The sequence below is a fragment of the Thamnophis sirtalis genome, unplaced genomic scaffold (genome assembly GCF_051295495.1).
Source record: "Thamnophis sirtalis isolate CommonGarterSnake01/CBP01778 unplaced genomic scaffold, rThaSir2_p1.2 scaffold_2, whole genome shotgun sequence".
Taxonomy (NCBI): domain Eukaryota; kingdom Metazoa; phylum Chordata; class Lepidosauria; order Squamata; family Natricidae; genus Thamnophis; species Thamnophis sirtalis.
In genome coordinates this window covers 73,113,130-73,132,670 of record NW_028261382.1, presented here as the reverse complement: position 1 = coordinate 73,132,670, position 19,541 = coordinate 73,113,130, and the positions used below count along the sequence as shown (strand labels likewise).

General features: G+C 45.6%; 1 protein-coding gene across 4 annotated transcripts in view; it reads left to right on the top strand.

The window, feature by feature from the left end:
• Positions 1-19,541, top strand: part of ANK1 (ankyrin 1) — a 202,709-nt gene that overhangs the window by 165,702 nt on the left and 17,466 nt on the right. For all 4 annotated transcript variants that reach the window (XM_087706092.1, XM_087706088.1, XM_087706089.1 and 1 more), the window contains 7 exons: positions 4,222-4,450; positions 5,664-5,789; positions 6,577-6,696; positions 8,754-8,838; positions 10,747-10,827; positions 12,468-12,599; positions 15,388-15,534. In XM_087706092.1, coding sequence (XP_087562218.1) covers positions 4,222-4,450; positions 5,664-5,789; positions 6,577-6,696; positions 8,754-8,838; positions 10,747-10,827; positions 12,468-12,599; positions 15,388-15,534 — 920 coding nt within the window. The remainder of the gene's footprint in view (positions 1-4,221; positions 4,451-5,663; positions 5,790-6,576; positions 6,697-8,753; positions 8,839-10,746; positions 10,828-12,467; positions 12,600-15,387; positions 15,535-19,541) is intronic.

Genomic DNA, 19,541 nt, shown 5'->3' with positions numbered 1-19,541 from the left:
AGATGAGTCGGATGATATGGAGAGGGTACCTGGGTACCATCTGGATCTGCAGAGGGCTCTGAGGAGCAGGAGGACTCAGAGCCAGATGCAGGGCAGGGTCCATTTAGTCACTCAGACAGAGAGACAGCTGTTTTGGGGGCCTGAGCTGAGCAATGGGGAGGAACACTGGGGTCTGTCCCAGATGCACATATGCACAGAGAATGGTGGCGAGGAGAACAACATAGGACTGAGGGCCAGCTATCAAGGATAAGAAGGAGACGTTAACAAGCCCCTCCCTGGCTGGGATATAAGGAGGAGGGGTGTGGGAGGTGCGGTTGTTGGAAACAATCATTCACGTTCCAGGAGTGTTCCTGTCAGGCATGCCTCAGGAGCCCTAAGATGAGAATTGCCAACCCATTCAACCTGGGAAGGGGGAAAATGTTTCCAGGAGAACAAATACTGAATGCGACCCCTATGTTTTCTGGAGTCCAAGATTTTTACAATGGGGAACGGACCTATGTACTTTGGCCCCAACTTCTTCGACTTTTGGGTGGTTTGCAGAAACTTGGTGGACATAAACACTCTATCCCCAACTTGGTACTCTTTCGGCTTAACCCTTCTCTTATCTGCTTGTCATTTGTGAGCCTGGTGCACCACATCTAACGCTTTGCAGGTCATGGGCCCAAACTGCCGAAGTTGATCACTCCATTCAGACAAGGACAAAATTTGCGGTTTCTCCTGATGAAATTCACATTTAGACAATTTTGCATAAAGTTCAGCAGCTCGGAGTTTCTTGAGGACTGAGCGAACCAAAGTCACGTGTTCCTCACGTGTTTCCATGTAGATAAGGATGTTGTCGAAATAGACTAACACGCCCTTGTACAGGTGCTCATGTAAAACTTCATTTATTAATTGCATGAAAACAGCTGGCGCCCCCTGCAGACCAAATGGGAGTACCCTGAACTGGAAGCATCCCAAAGGGCTGTTGAAAGCAGTTTCCCACTCACCCCTTCTTTGATTCTGACTCTGTAGTAGGCCTCCCTTAGGTCCAACTTGGTAAAAATCTTCCCCTTCCCCAAGTGGGCTAACATATCCTTCATGAGTGGCAGAGGGTATACATTTTCCACGCAAATTCCATTAAGGTTTTTGTAATTCACACATAAACGAAAGGCACCATCTTTCTTTTCTCTGAACAATACAGGTGCGGCTACTCGTGGCCTAGCTGGTTGTATGAAACCCCTTTTTAAGTTTTTGTCAATGAATTTTTGTAATTCCTCCATTTCATGTGGGGTCATCGAGTATAACTGGGGCTTAGGGAGTTTCTCCCCTGGGATGATTTTAATGCTGCAATCAGTGGTGCAGTGGGAGGGTAGTTTGCTGGAGGCCTTTTCACTGAAAACCTCCTTAAGATCCCAATGTTCTTTGGGGATTTTCTCTTCCCCTTTAGGGCTAACATCCAGGCAGCCGCTTTGCCTCCCAGAGCCATAGTAACACTTCTTACTTCGGCAACTTCCGATGAGAAAACTTCTCCATACTCTTGCATGTAATCCCAAACTTGCAGTAACCCCCCCCCCCCCAAGTTCTTTGGGATCTTCTCTGTAGTTCACTCCAAGTGGAGGAATCTGAGGCATTTGGTGCCTTTGGAGGTTTCCTCCCCTCCTTGGGGGAGCTTGAACTGCTGCTGCTGTGGCTGGGGCCCCTCCCTCTTGCCCAGCTCCAGGAGCTGTTCCCAGGGACGTTTCAGGGCTAACCAGGTCTTCTGCTCCCCCCCCCCCCTGCCTGCTCGGCTAATCCACTCTCCCTTTTAGTGAGACTTACACGGACGCCCCATCATTCCCAAGCCTCCTGAAGAAGGTGTAAAGCATGGGTCATCATGAGATCCTCTCTTTCTGCTGCCTGGTTTTCGGCTGGTTGTGACCCTTGCCATCGTCTTCTCCTGCTGGTTGCAGGGTTTGACATTTGGGTGCTCCCCCCCAGAAGCTTTTAACTCCAGGATGGGTGCAAAGTGAGATCTTGCTTAATGTCAGGCATGTCTCCTTCAATATCCAAGAAAGAAAAACCTCAATTCCATGTTAAACGAGATAAACTACTTTTACTAGATATGAAGTGAAAGCAGCTAAAAGGAAAGCAAGATCTGAGCCAGAAACGCAGGGACATATACATATCAAATGTTTACCCAGCAACCTCCCTCCAATTCCCCAACCCAGTGTCCAATCTGCAACTCGCTAAGGTGTCATGTGGGGTGCATCTTCAAACAGCCTCATCAAGTTGTTATGTGAGACGGTTGACCTCCAAACATTAGCCACCAGTATGCACAGAACATGGTGAGAACAAGACTCCTCCATACAATATTATTCCCTTCCCTAATACCATGCCCCCCCCACGGTTCCTATGGCAGCCGATAGTAAGCAAGCATAGCAAAGCAGCCATAAGCAAGTAACCAAAACAGGCTGACAGTTCCCTCCAGCGGATTCCTTGGCAGGATTTCTTGCTAGTACCTGTTCTGACCCCGCCTTAGCAGAAACAAGAAACAGACTCAAAAAAAACCTCTTTATTTACCTCTTGTGAAATAATTGCATTCACCCACCAAAAGTCCAGGCAAGAGTCTTGCAAGGAGTAAACTGCAGTACAGATCTTATCAGTCCTTTGTGATAATTGCAAGGCTTTTAACTCCCAGCCGAAAGGCTGCAAATTAAGTTCTGGCAAACAGTCTTTGTGGCACAAAACGCCGTGCGCAAAATCTTCAGAAATATGAGCTATTGTCTCCTACGACAACCACTCCCCTTTCCTTCTATTTATTTCTCTGCCAGGGAGGGGCAATTCAGTGTCCATGTTTGTTTTGCTTCCTGAGTCGACTCCTTGTCCTCCATTGCTCAACTTTTCTAACTACTCTGCGCATATGTGCATCTGGAACAGACCCCAGCTGTTCTTCCTCCTCACTTATCTCAGCCTCAAAAGGCAGCTTCCTCTCTGGTGGCTGGGGAATGTTGGATGGCCCTGGCTCTACCTCTGTGTCTGATGCAGAGCACTCATCAGAGACTTCCCCAGACTCCAAAACTGGCCCAAGTTCCTCCCCAACCTCCTTATTGTCTGAATCTGCTGCCAGCTCCGCTGGCAGTTGGCAGGCCACAACAATACCCAAGTTGGCTGGGACTCTTTTTGTGGGAATTGAAATGCTACTTGGGGCTACTTGAAGCTCCCTGCAGGGAGCTCAATGACTGCTACGGCTTGTGAACCACCTATGGATGTATGACCTGGAGCTTTGTCAGCATTCTTACACACACATTAAGTCCAAAAACCCTATTTTTATTTCAAAGGCTGTGAATTATATTCAATCACAACCCATAGTGAATTCCAAATAGTAGTAAAGAATTCTACAGCAGGCTGCAAAAGTCCATCGGGATAAAGCTGATAAGCACCCACCTTTATTTTCTTTGAAAATGCTGCCAAAAATTAGCAATTAGCTTGGCAAGGCCACATGGAGCAAAGAGTTAAAATGGAGCTTCAGAAGGTAAGCTGACCAACATGAACAAAATTGCTTCCTGCAAAGGCTCATGAGCCTTTGTGCCACTTTTATGTCCTATGGGAGAGGCCAATCACCTGCAAACCTTACTCCCGAGCCATCCCTTCTGTTTTAACTATTCTTGCCATCTGGCAGCGCTGCCCATGCTGGAAACACTGGGAACAGGGGAAGCCTATTCCAATGCCTCAGTGCTGTCCGACTGGAGGGTCTGGAGGAAGCACATAATTCTGAGATGGCCCTGGCCCGCTCTCTGCCTCCAATGCAGAGCTCTTGTCCGAGCCTTGGCCAGACTCCAAGACTTGCCTATGTTCCTCCCCAACCTCCTCACCGTCTGACTCTGCTGCCATCTCCCCAGGCTGCTGGTGGACCACAACAATCAGTTAATGCCATGTATTCCTGCCTTTCTAACTAAAATGTCATTTCTCCTTACAAGTAGGCTGTTGAGTGGTGGTCGTGAAGGCTGGTCAGAACAGTCTGGGCCATTTTTTTCATCCCCTTCCCTCCCCCGTAGTTCATAGGCAAACTGAGATGCAACAATGGTTGCGACAGCAAAAATCTTTTCAAGCTTGACACAAGGTAGTGTTGCCATTGAACCAAGCTTGACTCCATAGAAATGTCTGTGTTGTTTTCTTGGCAACTGAACAGTGGTGGTCTGTTCACCCTTGGCATAGTCAGGTGATCTCCCAGCCTAGTACTGTCTTATCTTTTCTGCTACGTAGGTTCTGGCTTGCAGACTGCCCGCGCACAGCCGAAGCTGTCCATTTTGCCACCCTGTTATACAAGGAGCTGGCAGCTGTGCCCTACATGGCTAAGTTTGTTGTATTTGCCAAGATGAATGATGGGAGGGAAGGACGCTTGCGCTGCTACTGTATGACCGATGATAAAGTGGACAAAACGTTGGAGCAACATGAAAACTTCACGGAAGTGGCACGAAGCCGAGACATTGAGGTAAGTCCTCGGGGTAGGAGATGACAGGGTTATTGACCCCTGAGGGTGGGGTCAAATGTTTCAGCAGTTTAGAGTTGCTCTGGTCCCATAAGAGACCTAAATTTGGAATCCCGTGAATTCCATTGACTCTTATCTAGCACCAATTTTTCATGACTGTTAGTAGTTCAGATTCCTGTGTACTGGGAGTATAAAATTAACTCGTAGTATTTTTGAACCTTATCTTGGCTCCTGATTTCTTGTGCCTGACACTGGGATACTTATTGGTTGCCAGTCACTCCAAGGTTTAATGCCCCCTCCCCCTGCCTCCCATCTTGGTTGCTTTCCAATTTTTTTTTCATTGTAGAAGAATTACAATTAGAATTTTCTGTAATATTTATTTATTTTAATTAATAAATAATAAATATTTGTTTATTTTTATTTGGTATATATTTATTTTAATGATGTGTATGTATGTATGTGTGTGTATGTGTGTATATGTGTGTTTGTGTGTGTATATGTGTATATATATATATGTATGTGTATGTGTATACACACACAGACACACACACACACACACACACACACAGAGAGAGAGAGACACACAGACATTATTAAAGATATATCTGCCTTGATACACTATTAATCTATTTGGCCATTGCGCGTGTGATAAGCCCATCTACCCACTTCCCACCTGTAATTAGCTTTGTTGTTTTTACATCAGGCAATGGCCAGATTGATTAATAAGTATATAAAGGCAGATATCTCTTTAATGGCTAATGAAAGCCAAGTGAGCAATGGATTTTAAGTTCCGGAGATCGCAATGTCTGTTTCTTCTTTTATAACTATACCTGGAACTCGTATTTTTAGGATAATTCACAACACACACACACACACACACACACACACACACACACACACACACACACGGCACAGATAAGCAAGCAATCAATCTCCAACTCTACACAGAGAACTACTATGAAGATAATACACTAGGAGAGAGACGGGCCCTCTCACATGACCTCTCTTATATAGACAGCTTCTTAAAGCAGCAGTACCTCTGCTGACTCAGACTCATTTTATCATCTTTGTAGCCTTATATTGGTTGGTCAGCTTTAAATCATCATTACCCTGACAGATTTGACTTTGATTTGATTTGATCTTGGTGCCACCCAACTCCAAACTAATTCTGGGTGGCCGGTGATCGCCCGGAGAATCTTACTGTGGTCTTTCGCAGGTGGCTGAAGGCATGCCACTCCACATGGAGCTTTCTGGGAACCTGCTGCCAATCAAGAAGGCTGCCCAGCAACGGAACTTCTTGTTCCAGTCATTCCATGAGAACCGTCTTATCATCCCAGTTAAGGTAATCAATAAACGTTTTGGGTTGTCTAGGGTTGTACTGGCTGGGTCTCTTCCCAGGGTAAGGATGCCAACAGAGTCTATAACTATCCCATTGAGGTTTTTCAAACCTCAGCCTCTGTAGAAGGGAGTGTTGTCTTGCCTTGGTTGGACGTCCTTATTGTAAGTAGACATTTCAGAAAGAAAAGCTAAGCTTGAGTCACTTCAGAATAACAGAATAACACAGGGTTGTCAAATTTAAGGCCTGCGGGCCGAATCTGGCCCACGGGGTCCTTAGATCTGGCCCTTAGGGCCACCCTGAAAAAAGCAAAGGACCAACCTGTCTTCCAAGAAGCTCATCCAAGCTCTTCTTGGTTGAGAAGTGAAACGCCTTCATAGAAAAACCAGAAAGTCAAGTTGCCTCTTGAAAAAGTACCTTTGGAACAACCAGAAGCAATAGCAATTAGACTTACATACTGCTTTCCAGCCCTCTCGAAGTGGTTTACACAATCCACCTCTTGCCCCCAACAATCTGGGTCCTCATTTTACCCACCTCGGAAGGAGGGAAGGCTGAGTCGACCTTGAGCCTGGTGGGATTCAAACTGCCAAATTGCAGGCAGCCGGCAGGCAGCAGAAGTAGCCTGCAGTCCCACACTCTTAACCACTGCACCACCGCGGCTCATAAAGGAAAGTAAAATGAGAAAGATGGGGCTGATAGTAAGTCAAAGGAGGATTGTGGAAGACAGTTGATATTTTGATCTGCTTCTTGAATCATGTAATTAATTGGTTCCCTTTGGTCTTCTGAAATGTAGGTGAGGGACAGTAGCCGGGAAGCCAGTGGTTCTTTGTCCTTCCTACGCAAGCCAATGAAGTATGAAGAGCTTCAGCATGTGCTGTGCCATCTGAATGTCACAATGCCACCCTGTTCCAAGGTGAGTATGTCCCCCTTCTCATATCTTATCCTCCCCATATGCCATTGCTTTGAGTCTATTCTGCTCTTTTTGGCTTGCTGCAGAGCAGGTTTAGGAATAGCCTCAGGGTTCAATCCAGTGGTGGGATTCAAAATGTTTACTACTGGTTCTGTGGGTATGGCTTGGTGGGCGTGGCAGGGGAAGGATACCGCAAAATCTCCATTCCCTCCCCACTCCAGGGGAAGGATACTGCAAAATTTCCATTCCCTTCCTATTCCAGGGGAAGGATAGTGCAAAATCTCCATTCCCTTCCTATTCCAGGGGAAGGATAGTGCAAAATCTCCATTCCTTCCGCACTGCAGGGGAAGGATACTGCAAAATCCCCATTACCTCCTGATCAGCTGGGACTCGGGAGGCAGAGAATAGATGGTGGTGGGGCCAGCCAGAGGTGGCCCCATCTCCGAACTACTCAATTTCTGCCACCGGTTTGCCAGAAGTGGTAAGAACCTGCTGAATACCACTTCTGGTTCAATCCCCTTGCAAGTAGGCAGAGATGCAATTTACCTGTAACACACCCAAGCGGTGTAAATCTTTAATTGTCAGATTCTGATGAAAGATCAACAATTGTGCATCTGTCCCTCCTTCCATTGCCTAGCTCCCTTGAAAACATGGAAAGAAGCATGATTTTGAGGCGGGCAGAAGTGATGTGATGGAGTATGTACCTGGAGAAAGAATGGCTAGTCTCCCAGGGAAGAGGGAGCACATTCCAGAAAGACCCCTAAATTAAGAGACCTTTTCTATTTTTAGAATATTATAAGAGTTGGAAGGGACCTTGGATGTCTTCTAGTCTAACCCCCTGCTCAGGCAGGAAGCCCTATATCATTGCAGACAAATGATTTCCCAATCTCTTCTTAAAACTTCCAGTGATGGAGCATTTACAACTTCTGGAGCCAAGTTGTTCCACTGATTAATTGTCCTCACTGTCAGTAAATTTCTCCTTAGTTCTAAATTGCTTCTCTCCTTGATGAGTTTCCACCCATTGTTTTTTGTCTGACCTTCAGGTGCTTTGAGAATAGCTTGACTCCCTCTTCTTTATGGCAGTCCCTGAGATAGTGGAAGACTGCTATCAGTGTTAATTTGTGACAGTTAATTTGAGACAGTCCCAAGGTAGGGGTGGGGGAAAGAAGTAAGAGGTAGCCACACCCCATATTCTCCCAGTGTTTATTAGTACTGATGGAAGGGAATATTTATAGTTCAGGGTTGAATTGTGGGGTCCTTAGTGCTCTCACAGCTTGGGGTTTTTCTTGTAGATATTTCATTACCAAACTAGATAACATTTTCATTATCAGAGCATGGAACAAGGAAGGAAAAGGAATGCTATGGATATCTCCTAAATCAGGGGTGGGGAACTCGTGGCTCTGGAGCCACATGTGGCTCTTTCATCCCTCTGCTGCGGTTCCCTGTCACTCAAATTAGAATAGAATTGAGAATATATAGAATTCTTTTCTTGGCCAAGTGTGATTGGATACACAAGGAATTTGTCTTGTCCGTCCAATCCCACTTGGCCAATAAAAGAATTATATATATTCTCTAGTCATAACTGCCAATGTGCAACACCTGCCGGCACATGATTAATTGAGCTTTTCGACCCCCGAAAGGCCAATGTAAATGGATAAATCCAAGAAAAGAAAAGTTTCAGAAGAAACTGGTATACTAGTAAGCTTAATATGTGGTGAGAAATTGGCAAATAACAAAAAATCAAATGTGTTGCAAGACATTTCAGAATAAGCTTTTGCTGAAAAATATTCTGATGGAGATGAGACCCAAAAAAACCATTTCGAATATCAAATGGATTTTGTGGCTCCCGGTGTTTTCTTTTCTGTGGTAAACGAGTCCAAATGGCTCTTTGAGGGTTTAAGGTTGCTCATCCCTGTCCTAAATCAATGTGCTCAGGCCCTTGAGATGTCCCAGGATGGTGGCAGAAATGGGAGAGTCTTTCGTTTTTGAGTATTTGTTGGGTGGGTGTTCCTCTCTACTTTGATACTTTACAATCTCAAAACCTTTTCTTGTTTTCCCAGACTTTGGGCAGTGAAGAGCGAAGGAGAACATTGACACCACTTGCCCTGAGAGAGAGATACAGCCTGCTCAGTGACGGCACTCTGGGTAAGGGGACAAGATCCCAGCAATGCAAGTTGGGCAGAGCCTAGAACTTGATTCTTCTTTTGCTGGACTCTTAGCATTTAACTGGAACCAATGGTGTTATCAGTTTGTGGGTTTGTAAGCTGGAAAGCTTAGCCCAAGGCATGATGTGTCAACCCTGAAGCTGACCTGACCGAGGGCATTTTGAGGCTTTAATGTTGTCACACCGGAGCAGAGGAATAGGGAGGAGGGAATAGAGATAGCTGGAGGTTTGTAGCCAAAACAAAATACTTTCTCCTGGAAACCAAGGACATTCCCACAGGTGGCGTGAGAGAGGAAGAGTAAAATTGCCAGGCAACTGGACGACACTTTGATTGGACCATGTGACAGATTGTTGGGGGAAGGGAAAAACTTTTACTTTTAATTAGGTGAAAACCACAGGAACATTTAAAGTCAGTTTTCACCAGTCTTTCTTCCTTCCTTCCTTCCTTCCTTCCTTCCTTCCTTCCTTCCTTCCTTCCTTCCTTCCTTCCTTCCTTCCTTCCTTCCTCCTCCTCCTCCTCCTCCTCCTCCTCCTTCTTCTTGTGTGTGTTCCAGGATAACTCTGGAATGCCTTGATCAATTTCAACCAAACTTGGTACACAGTTTCTCTGGAAACAAATACTGCGGGGGTAAGATGCCCCTAACCTCAGGGTGTGTGTTCTATTAAGATGCAGCCTTAAAATGATTTCTACTGTACTGCTATAAAATGGCTTCTACTGTGCAGTGCAGTGGAATTGCCATGGAAACGGCTTCACAGTACTCTACAAGGGGCCTCCCTCTGATAAGGGGGAAAATCCAACATTAGAAATTACATTTGGTCTGGACATTTCCCCCCTATAAATAAATTCCTGGGTTATAGGCTAGTCTCCAATAAAATTGTTCTTTGAAGAATTTACTCAGAGTTCTGTTTGCTACGGGGGTATTACTTGGAACCCTGAAAACTATGCTAGAATTGTTTCCTTGTTTTTTGGTCATAGGCCAGCACAAAATTAGTAACAGTCACTCTAAAGTAGAAGTAAACATATTATATGTTTAAGCACCCCAAATCCATCAGGCGCTTCCCCATTGGTCCACTGGAGGGTGAACATCATGGCTGGCTTTCCAGAGGAAGCTGCAAAGGAATTGACATCACAAACAATTGCCACTCTAGGACACCACACTTCGCTTTCCTTAATGGCCAGGTGTTCCAGAGTTATGCTGGAACATACATACATACATAACATACATACATAACATACATAGTCATTCATAGATACATACATACATACATACATACATACATACATACATGCACATACACACACACAGAGACACATTTACTTATTTATTTATTTATTTATTTCGTGTCTTTTCCCGTGTAAGGTTGAGAATATGTTGGTGACGTTTTGATGAGGTCCCACTCGACATCTTCAGGCTGGTGCACCAGCCTGAAGATGGCGAGTGGGACCTCGTCGAAATGTCGCCAACATACTCTCAACCTTACATGGGAAAAGACCCGAATACGCCAAGACCTGCATACCTGTACCTGTGAAAATCTGCGAAAACAAATTCAGGAGAAACCTATAAATTTATAGTCAGCTTTACAATCAATATTCAAAATATCATAGACAATTAAGGATGTACTTATTCCTAAACACTCTGAGAATGTAAAGCTAAGCTAATTTACATTGAATTTAATAGTTACTGAAGTGTGCTGTGATATGTTGGGGTTATGTTACTTATGATTCTATCAAGAGGAAACTGAAGAAGCTTCTTGGATGAACCAATCCTAACCCTAAGCCCCCACCTCCCAAGAAAACCCAGTTGCCTTTTCAGTGGCATCTTTGGGATACCTCCAGCAATACCTGAAGAGGAAGATTGTTGAGTTTGACTTTGTTCCTCTCCTTCCAGGATCCCTTAACAGCACAGAGAAAGACAAGACCAACATGAAGTTGGCAGTCATTGCAGAACACTTGGGTCTCAGTTGGGCTGGTAAGTATCAATGAACTGGGGGCAAGGAGGGGAACCAACCCATGTGAAATGGCAGATTTGGAGCCCAGGTTAAGAGAGAAAATGTTGGCAAACCTGACCACCTAACCCTCAGACTGAATTGGCTATTGAGGGTCGCACCTTGGAGGAAGAATAGCAATAGCCCATAGACTTATATACCGCTTCACAGTGTTTTCCAGTCCTCTCTAAGTGGTTTGCAGAGTCAGCCTCTCGCCTCCAACAACCTGGGATGGATGGATGGATGGATTTGTGGATGGAAGGAAGGAAGGAAGGAAGGAAGGAAGGAAGGAGGAAGAAAAGGAATAGCAATAGCACTTAGATTTATATACTGCTTCACCGTGCTTTCCAGTCCTCTCTAAGCGGTTTAGAGTCAGCCTATTGCCCCCCAACAATCTGGGTCCTCATTTTACTGACTTAGTAAAGATACAAGGCTGAGTCGATCTTGAGCCTGGTGAGAGTCGAACTGCTGGCAGCCGGCAGTCAGCTGAAGTAGCCTGCAGTACTGCATTCTAACCACTGTGCCACTGTGACTCAGAACATTGTGGTTCTGAGATTGGAGGTAGCATGTTAACTCCCTGGGCTTGATTTCTGTGTCTTCTTAGTCCCCTGGGAAATCTGGATGTGCGATCTCAGGTTCCATAATCCACACATTACATCGGAAGTGAACACTCTGTAGTCCTAAAGCTTCTTGAGACCTTCCTTGGGTCTCTTTGTTGGCCTACTATCAACTAGGCTAGGAATCAGGTCATTGTAACAATGCCATTTTTCCTCTTTGCATCAACAAAGTTCAGCCTGGTTGGACATGGGCTACCTGAATGGAGGTTGGGAGCTGTGAAGACCAGTTGTCCCGAGGGTGCTTTTTTCAAGAGGCAACTGGACTTCCTGGTTTTTCTTTGAAGACGTTTCACTTCTTGTCCAAGAAGCTTCTTCAACTCTCACTGGATGGTGAGGACTGGAAGGATGTATACCCTTTGCAGACAGCTGATTATTTGCATTCTTCCTTCTGGCCTGTGTCAAAGAGACCATCTACGTCAAAATTGAACAACAACCCCTCCCCGCTCAAAAGAGGAGGAAGGATACATCATCATCTATCTCCAGTCTATGACACAATCCCTTCAACAGTTCCAAGAAGGCTCCACACGTATTTGCACCACTCAGGTGACCCTGAGGACACAGATAAACCTCCAAGTGACCTCAATGACTCGCTAAAAGGATGCAAATGACCAACTCTGTCTGCAAGGTATATAAATCTACAAGAAATATAAATTTCCAGAGGACACAAACATTGCAGACTACAGGAACCATTTGCATCACTCAGGTGACCCTGAGGACACAACCTCCAAGTGGTCTCAAGGACTCTCTAGAAGGATGCAAATGACCAGCTGTCTGCAAGGATTATAAACCATTTGTCACCATCCAGTCAGAGCTGAAGAAGCTTCTTGGATGAGAAGCGAACCATCTTCAAAAGAAAAATCAGAAAGTCCAGTTGCCTCTTGAAAAAAAGAACTTTTGGGACAACCATGACCTGGAAGGCTGAGAACTTCCATAGACATTTAGCTATGAAGTCTAGTTGCATTGCATTCCATCCCTGCTGATTGGACTGGCTCGTATATTCCCTGCAGAACTGGCTCGGGAACTTCAATTCGGAGTGGATGATATCAACAGAATCCGGGTTGAGAATCCCAACTCCCTCCTGGAGCAGAGCTTGACTCTCTTGAACCTTTGGACCAGCCGTGGTGGCCAGAGTGCCAACAGTGAGTATTAATGAGAGGGTCGGAAAGGAAGGCTTCCTCTTTTGCATATATCGGAGAGATACTTTAGATCAGTGTTTCTCAACCTTGGTGACTTGAAGTCCTGTGGAGAAACACTGCTTTAGATGTTCTCCATCTTAGCTCATGTCATCCCAAAAAAATCTTTGGTTTAGATCACTGATGGTGAACCTTTTTGGAACCAAGTGCCCAAACCAGAATGTATGTGCATGTGTGCATGGGCACACATGGCAGAGCACCTGAGACTCAAAGGCCGGCTGACCAGTGCATGCATGCCTGTTCTTTGGCCATTTTGGGGCCCTTTTCAGGTCGTTTTGGGGGCAATTTTGGCCTGAAAACAACCTGAAAACGGCACAAAAAACCAGCCTGAAAATGGCTCAAAAATAGCATGAAAACGGTCCCAAAAATGACCTGTTTTTTGACCATTTTTTAGGCCATTTTCTGGTGCTCCGGTACCCATGAAGAGCAGCTGATGACGGGGTGTGTGCCCACAGAGAGGGCTCTCCGTGCCAACTCATAGGTTCACCATCAAGGGGGTTAGATCCTATGCAAGAATGGAAGGACGCGTTGAGTCCCATGGCGTTGGCACTTTCATATCAAATTAATGCAACTTTAGAGGAGGAGTGTGTTGGTTCACATGGTTAGGATGCAGGGTTGACAATCAGCAAGTCCATGCTTGAGATCCGAGTGCTGCTGTGTGACGGGGCGAGTACCTGTCATTTGCTGCAGCTGACTTAGCAGTTTGAAAGCGAGTAATCGTGAGTAGGTAAACGTTATGGTCCGCCAGGGGCCTGCAGAGTTGGCAGCAGAGTTAGACAGTGAGGAGGTTGGGGAGGAACATGGGCCAGTCTTGGAGTCTGGGGAAGACTCGGACGAGGCCTCTGCATCGGAGGTAGAGAGGGGGCTGGGGCCATCTGGGAGTTACGTATTGCCTCCTGAGTCTCCCGAGTCAGACATCAGCGAGGCAGAGGAACAGGGGGAGCCTGTTCCCATTGTGCTCATGCGCAGAGCTGCCAGAAGGCAAGAACAGTTAAGACAAAAGGGACGACATGGGAGTAAGGCTTGGAGGCGATTAGCCCCTCCCAAAAGACATAAAGGAGGAGCAAAGGAATGTGAGCCTTTGCAGGAAGCAACTTTGTTCGTTCTAGTTGGTTTAAATTCTGAAGCTCCGTTTTGACTCTTTACTCTAAGTGTCTTTGCAAGCTAATTGCCAATTAGGTCTTTGGCAGCATTTCAAGGGAGATAAAGGTGAGTGCTTATCAGCCGTATCCTGAAAGACTTTGGCAGACTTCTGTCAGACTTTTTACAAACTATTTGTGACTCATTACAGGCTGTGAATGAACATAATTCACAGCTGTTGAAATAAAAGGAGGGTTTTTGGGACTAAGCGTGTGCTTTTTATTGTCTCAGGAAGCCTAGGTCAGAACAGGCGATGGGTATCACTTCAGTGTGCACATTAATGGGGCCATGAAAAGAGCCCCCCCCAATCAGGTGTCCCTGGACAATGGTGATGTCACCAGCTACGCCTTTCAACCTGGCAGCACCTCAGTGTTTCCAACATGAATGCAAGCAAATTCAGCTTAGGATGCCATTTTGGATATCCCTCAGTGATGGGAATTGAGTTAAGAATGCAGAGTTGATCTCTGACCATTTTTCGCATTTATGACCGTTGCTGCACCCCCATGGTGACATGATTTACATTTGGATGCTTGACATCCTAACTCACATTTATGACAATTGCAGTGTCCCTGAGCCACGTGACCCAGTGGTGGCTTCTGGATCCACATTCCAGATTCACTTAACAACCCTATTACTAATTTAACAGCTGCAATGATTCACCTAACAAACATGGCAAGAAAAGTCATAAAATGGGGCAAAACTCACTTAACAAATTTCTGTCTTAGCAACATAAATTTTGGGCTTAATTATGGTCATAAGTTGAGGACTACCTGTATATGGGTTGACACAAAAGAAGATGACCATTCCTTTCACATTTATCTTATTTTACTATAGAAAATTCAAAGAAGAAGATAGGAAATTAAGGGAGGGAAAGGGAACAGGGAAAAGGGGCAGTGAGGTACAAGGGGGAAGAGAAAAGGAAAGAAAAACAGGGGCATTAACTTCCATCTCTTCCTAGCTCAGTGCAAGATAAACACACTCTAACCTCACCTTTTTGCTTTTACACATTAATATATTTCTAGAAGGATGCAGTGGCTCAGTGGCTAAGATGTTGAGCTTGTCAATCAGAAAGTTTAGCAGTTCGAATCCTGAGCGCCACATAATAGAGTGAGCTCCCGTTATTTGTCCTAGCTTCTGCCAACCTAGATATTCGAAAGCATATAAAAATGCAAGTAGAAAAATAGGAACCACCTTTGGTGGGAAGGTAACAGCATTCCGTGCGCCTTCGGCATTTAGTCATGATGGCCACATGACAACAGGGATGTCTTTGGACAGTGCTGGCTCTTTGGCTTTGAAACGGAGATGAGCACTGCCCCCTAGAGTCAGGAACGAGTGGCACATATGTGCGAGGGGAACCTTTACCTTTACCTATATAACTAGCCATTCCTATAACACCAAATCTTTCTAATCCACAAAACCAAGGCCAACATTTCATTTTCAAGAAAGAAGGTCACCATTCCTATTAAAGGACCATAATAAATTCAAACTGTGTTCGAGTGGCTGTTTCCACCATGGTTTGGGCAAGGCTCCACTTGCCTTTATCTCTAGCTTTGATTTCCTGTTCTTAACCTGTTCTTCCTTGTCCTTTGTCCAGTGGAGAGCCTCTACGCAGCCCTTCGCAACATTGACCGCAGCGAAATTATCAACATGCTGGAAGGTTCTGGGCGACAGAGCCACAGCCTGAAGAGTGACAAACGCTACAGGCACAGAGACTATTCTGGCTCTCCCTCCCAGATAAATGGTAAGTCTCAAATCTGCTCTCTTCTACCAGCTTCAGAAGTTTCCTGGTTGCCTTCTGTGATTGCAGTCCTCCTTTCCTTCTCATTCTGGATCTAATAATGAAAGCTTGGCAAAGGAACCATCTCGCTCACCATCTGGAGGGCAGTATGTTTCCCAGTTCATCCTTCTTTTATAGCCAGATCATAGTCGATGGGGTTCAACCCGCCTCTCTCTTTCTCCCTTATAGCTTCAAGCAATGTTTCTCAACTTTAGCATCTCGAAGATGTGAGAACGTCCAGTCTCAGAATTTCCCATCCATCCATCCACGTGTCTTAGAGCTGCCAAGGTTGAGAAACAGTGACTTAAAGGAGGATAGATTAGACACGCACCTCTGATAGAGAGAGGAACTGTGGCATCAAAACAATCCGACTGTCAGGGTTCCAAATAGCATCCAAAAGTAAATCAGAGTCCAAGGCAAAGTATTGCTCAAAGTTCCAATTTATTAAGAGAGCCATGTTGGCACATCTGGGAAAACCCAAATCTGAAGCTTCCCGGTTTTCCCCACCCAGTTGAAAGTTCAAGATCTTGCCTCCACACCCAGAAGTCCATCACATCGTCCAATCTCCCACTGCCATGCTGGCAGTTCCACCTATCCAGTTCCAGTCAGGTGCAGAGGTGCAAAGACAAAGGATGACCTTGGCTTTCTAGAAAGAATGTTGTTATGGCTACATGGCGTCTCACTCCTACAATCCCCACTCCCATTTTCCCACAATAGAAAATGCATAGTAGAATAATAGAATGTGTGGCAGCTCAAAGACCCAAAAGAAAAGATGGCTGCAGGCCTGACACAGATGGCCAAGAGGGTTTTGACAGAGGATTGAGCACCAGTCCTCTTGGGCTTTAAAAGCACGCGGGTATCGCTCTCTGTGAGATTTGAGACCCCCCCCCCCCCAGGTTCAAAAACAGAACCAGTAAACCATCGTGCTGATGAGATGGTTTGGGAATAGCTGTTGAATCCTGAAGATAACGCTCTCTACATGGGGCTGCCCTTGAAGAGCACCCGGAGGCTTCAACTGGTCCAGAATGCGACTGTGCGGTTTATCATGGGGGCACCGAGGTGCTCCCATATTGCACCCCTTTTAGGCAGCCTGCACTGGTTGCCGGTTGTCTTCTGGGTGTGATTCAAGGTACTAATTATGACCTTAGGCCCAGGGTACCTGCGAGACCACCTACTGCCACCGGTAGCCTCCCACCGTCCAGTGCGATCCCACAGAGTTGGCCTCCTCAAGGTGCCGTCAGCCAGACAGTGTTGGCTAGCGACCCCCAGGGGGAGAGCCTTCTCTGTGGGAGTGCCTTCCCTCTGGAATGAGCTGCCCCCAGAGCTTCGTATAATCCCCGACCTCCAGTCCTTCCGACGCACCCTAAAAAGTTGGCTTTTCCAGCAAGCCAGCCTGGCCTGAACAAAACAAAATAAATGATTGATTATTGTTAATTTTAATCAAAATTTTTTAAAAATATTATTGTTAATCTTAATTGGGTTTGTTTTGGATATTCTATTTAATTTTGTTTAACTTTTGTAATATGTGTTTTTTTTAATGTTGTACGCCGCCCTGAGTCCTTGGGAGAAGGGCAGCATATAAATCCAATAAACCAAACCAAACCAAACCAAGATGATGAACCAACAGACCAGGCCTTGGACCATTTAAGTTGAGATAGGGATGATTGATGGGTTATCAGATGATTGATGGTTATCGAAGGACCTAGAGTTGCAACCCAGGTGTCCCTTTGAAGATAACTTGCACAGCTGCAAATCAAGATGGGAGCGGGAGGGCTCTGGAGATCAAAGGTATCCCACGAGGCTCTGATGCGATTAAGAGGGGTGCACCCAGCTTCTCTGCTGCACTGCCATTCTTTCTCTGCCTCATCCCTCCCCACGGTGTGATCTTCCACTTTCTCTCCTGGCAGAAGGGGGTGCTGGTGGTATCCAGCTGGCTGGCTGGGAGGTGCCCGACACGGCACCACTGGCTTCACCCCGTCTCTCTCTCTCTGTCTCTGTCTTTCTGTCCCCTCCCTCCCTCCCTTCCTCCCCCCCCTCTCTCTCTTGTGGTCTGAGCCATCTTAGAGCTGCGGCTTCACTAACTAGTGCATGGTTTGCCTGCTTGGCCTGGCCTTTCTCCTCTTTGCATCTTCCTGGTACCCTCTCCCGCCTTTTCCCCCCCACACACCCCTCCACTACCACTGCTGCTGCTTCCCTTCCTTGCCCTCCAGTGGCTTAACAACCCGTACCTGAGCTGACCCTGGACAGATTCAAGTCTGGCTGCAGCTGGGCAGCGCCGTTTCCTGGCTGCATGGAACGATCGTCACACTCACACTGAATCCTTGGGAAAAGGGAGGCCCAAGTTCTTTCACTTCCCTGCACTTACCAGAGGTCAGCCCCCTGCAGGAGATTCCTGGAATCAATAAAAAGAGAATATTTGTAGCTCAGGATCGATACGAAGGGTCCTTGGCGCTCTCTGAGCTTGGGGGTTTTCTTGCAGACGTTTCCTGACCAAACTAGGGGACATCACCAGTCATGTAACAGATTAACAGTTGGTCCTGCTTCTCAGTGGCTAAGGGACATGGTGGCTCAGTGGCTAAGACGCTCAGCTTGTCGATCAGAAGGGTTGGCAGTTCAGCGGTTCGAATCCCTAGCACCGTGTAACGGAGTGAGCTCCCGTTACTTGTCCCAGCTTCTGCCAACCTAGAAGTTCGAAAACACGTAAAAATGCAAGTAGAAAAATAGGAACTACCTTTGGTAGGAAGGGAACAGTATTCCATGCGTCTTCGGCATCTAGTCATGCCGGCCACATGATAAAACATCTGCAAGAAACCTACCAAGCTCAGAGAGCACCAAGGACTCCCTGATTCCAGGAACGTGAGTTATTGTTGTAGTGTAGAATAAATAGCAGTACATCTACCAAGCAAAATCAAGACGGTGTTATTTTGACTATCTTTCTCATACTACTCGAGACCACGTAACCCTTTTTTCTAACAATCCCTCCCCCGTAATACTTTGCTCATCCCTTCCTCTTGCCCACAGTCAGAACTCCCTTCTTTTGCACCACTTCATCCTTCTGTAAATTTTTGGTTGAACGCATGCCATGGTTGGACAGGGCAGTTGCAGAGGAGCTTCCCTCCTTCCCCCAATGCTCTCTGGATGGGCCTATAATTCCCTGTTTTATTTATTTATTAAATTTATATGATGCCCGGGCTCACGATTGAGTGTCCCTGGATGGCTGCATGCCTCGTGGCCCTTTCAGGCATGGAAATGGTTGGTCCAGGGACACGTTCAGGCACTCAAGGGGTAGAATTCTGAAAGAACATAGGTAGGTAGGTAGGTAAGTAGGTAAGTAGGTAGGTAGGTAGGTAGGTAGTTAGGTAGGTAGGTAGGTAGGTAGGTAGGTAGGTAGGTAGGTAGGTAGATAGATAGATAGATAGATAGATAGATAGATAGATAGATAGATAGATAGATAGATAGATAGATGATTGATAGATGATTGATAGATGATTGATAGATAGACAGGTAGATAGAGATAGATGGATAGATAGATAGATAGATAGATAGATGATTGATAGATGATTGATAGATGATTGATAGATGATTGATAGATAGATAGACAGACAGACAGACAGACAGACAGACAGACAGACAGACAGACAGATAGATAGATAGATGATAGAGAGATAGGAGATAGAGAAAGGTAGATGGATGATAGACAGACAGATGTAGATAGAGATAGATATAGATAAGATGATAGAGAGAGAGAGGTAGATGGATAATAGATATAGATATAGATGAGAGATATAGATGAGAGATGATAGAGATAGATAGATGGATGATAGATAGATAGATAAATAGATAGATAGATAGATAGATAGATAGATAGATAGATAGATAGATAGATAGATAGATAGATAGATAAATGATAGCTAGCTAGATGATAGATAGATGATAGACAGACAGACAGTGAGACAGACAGTTTCTTGTCT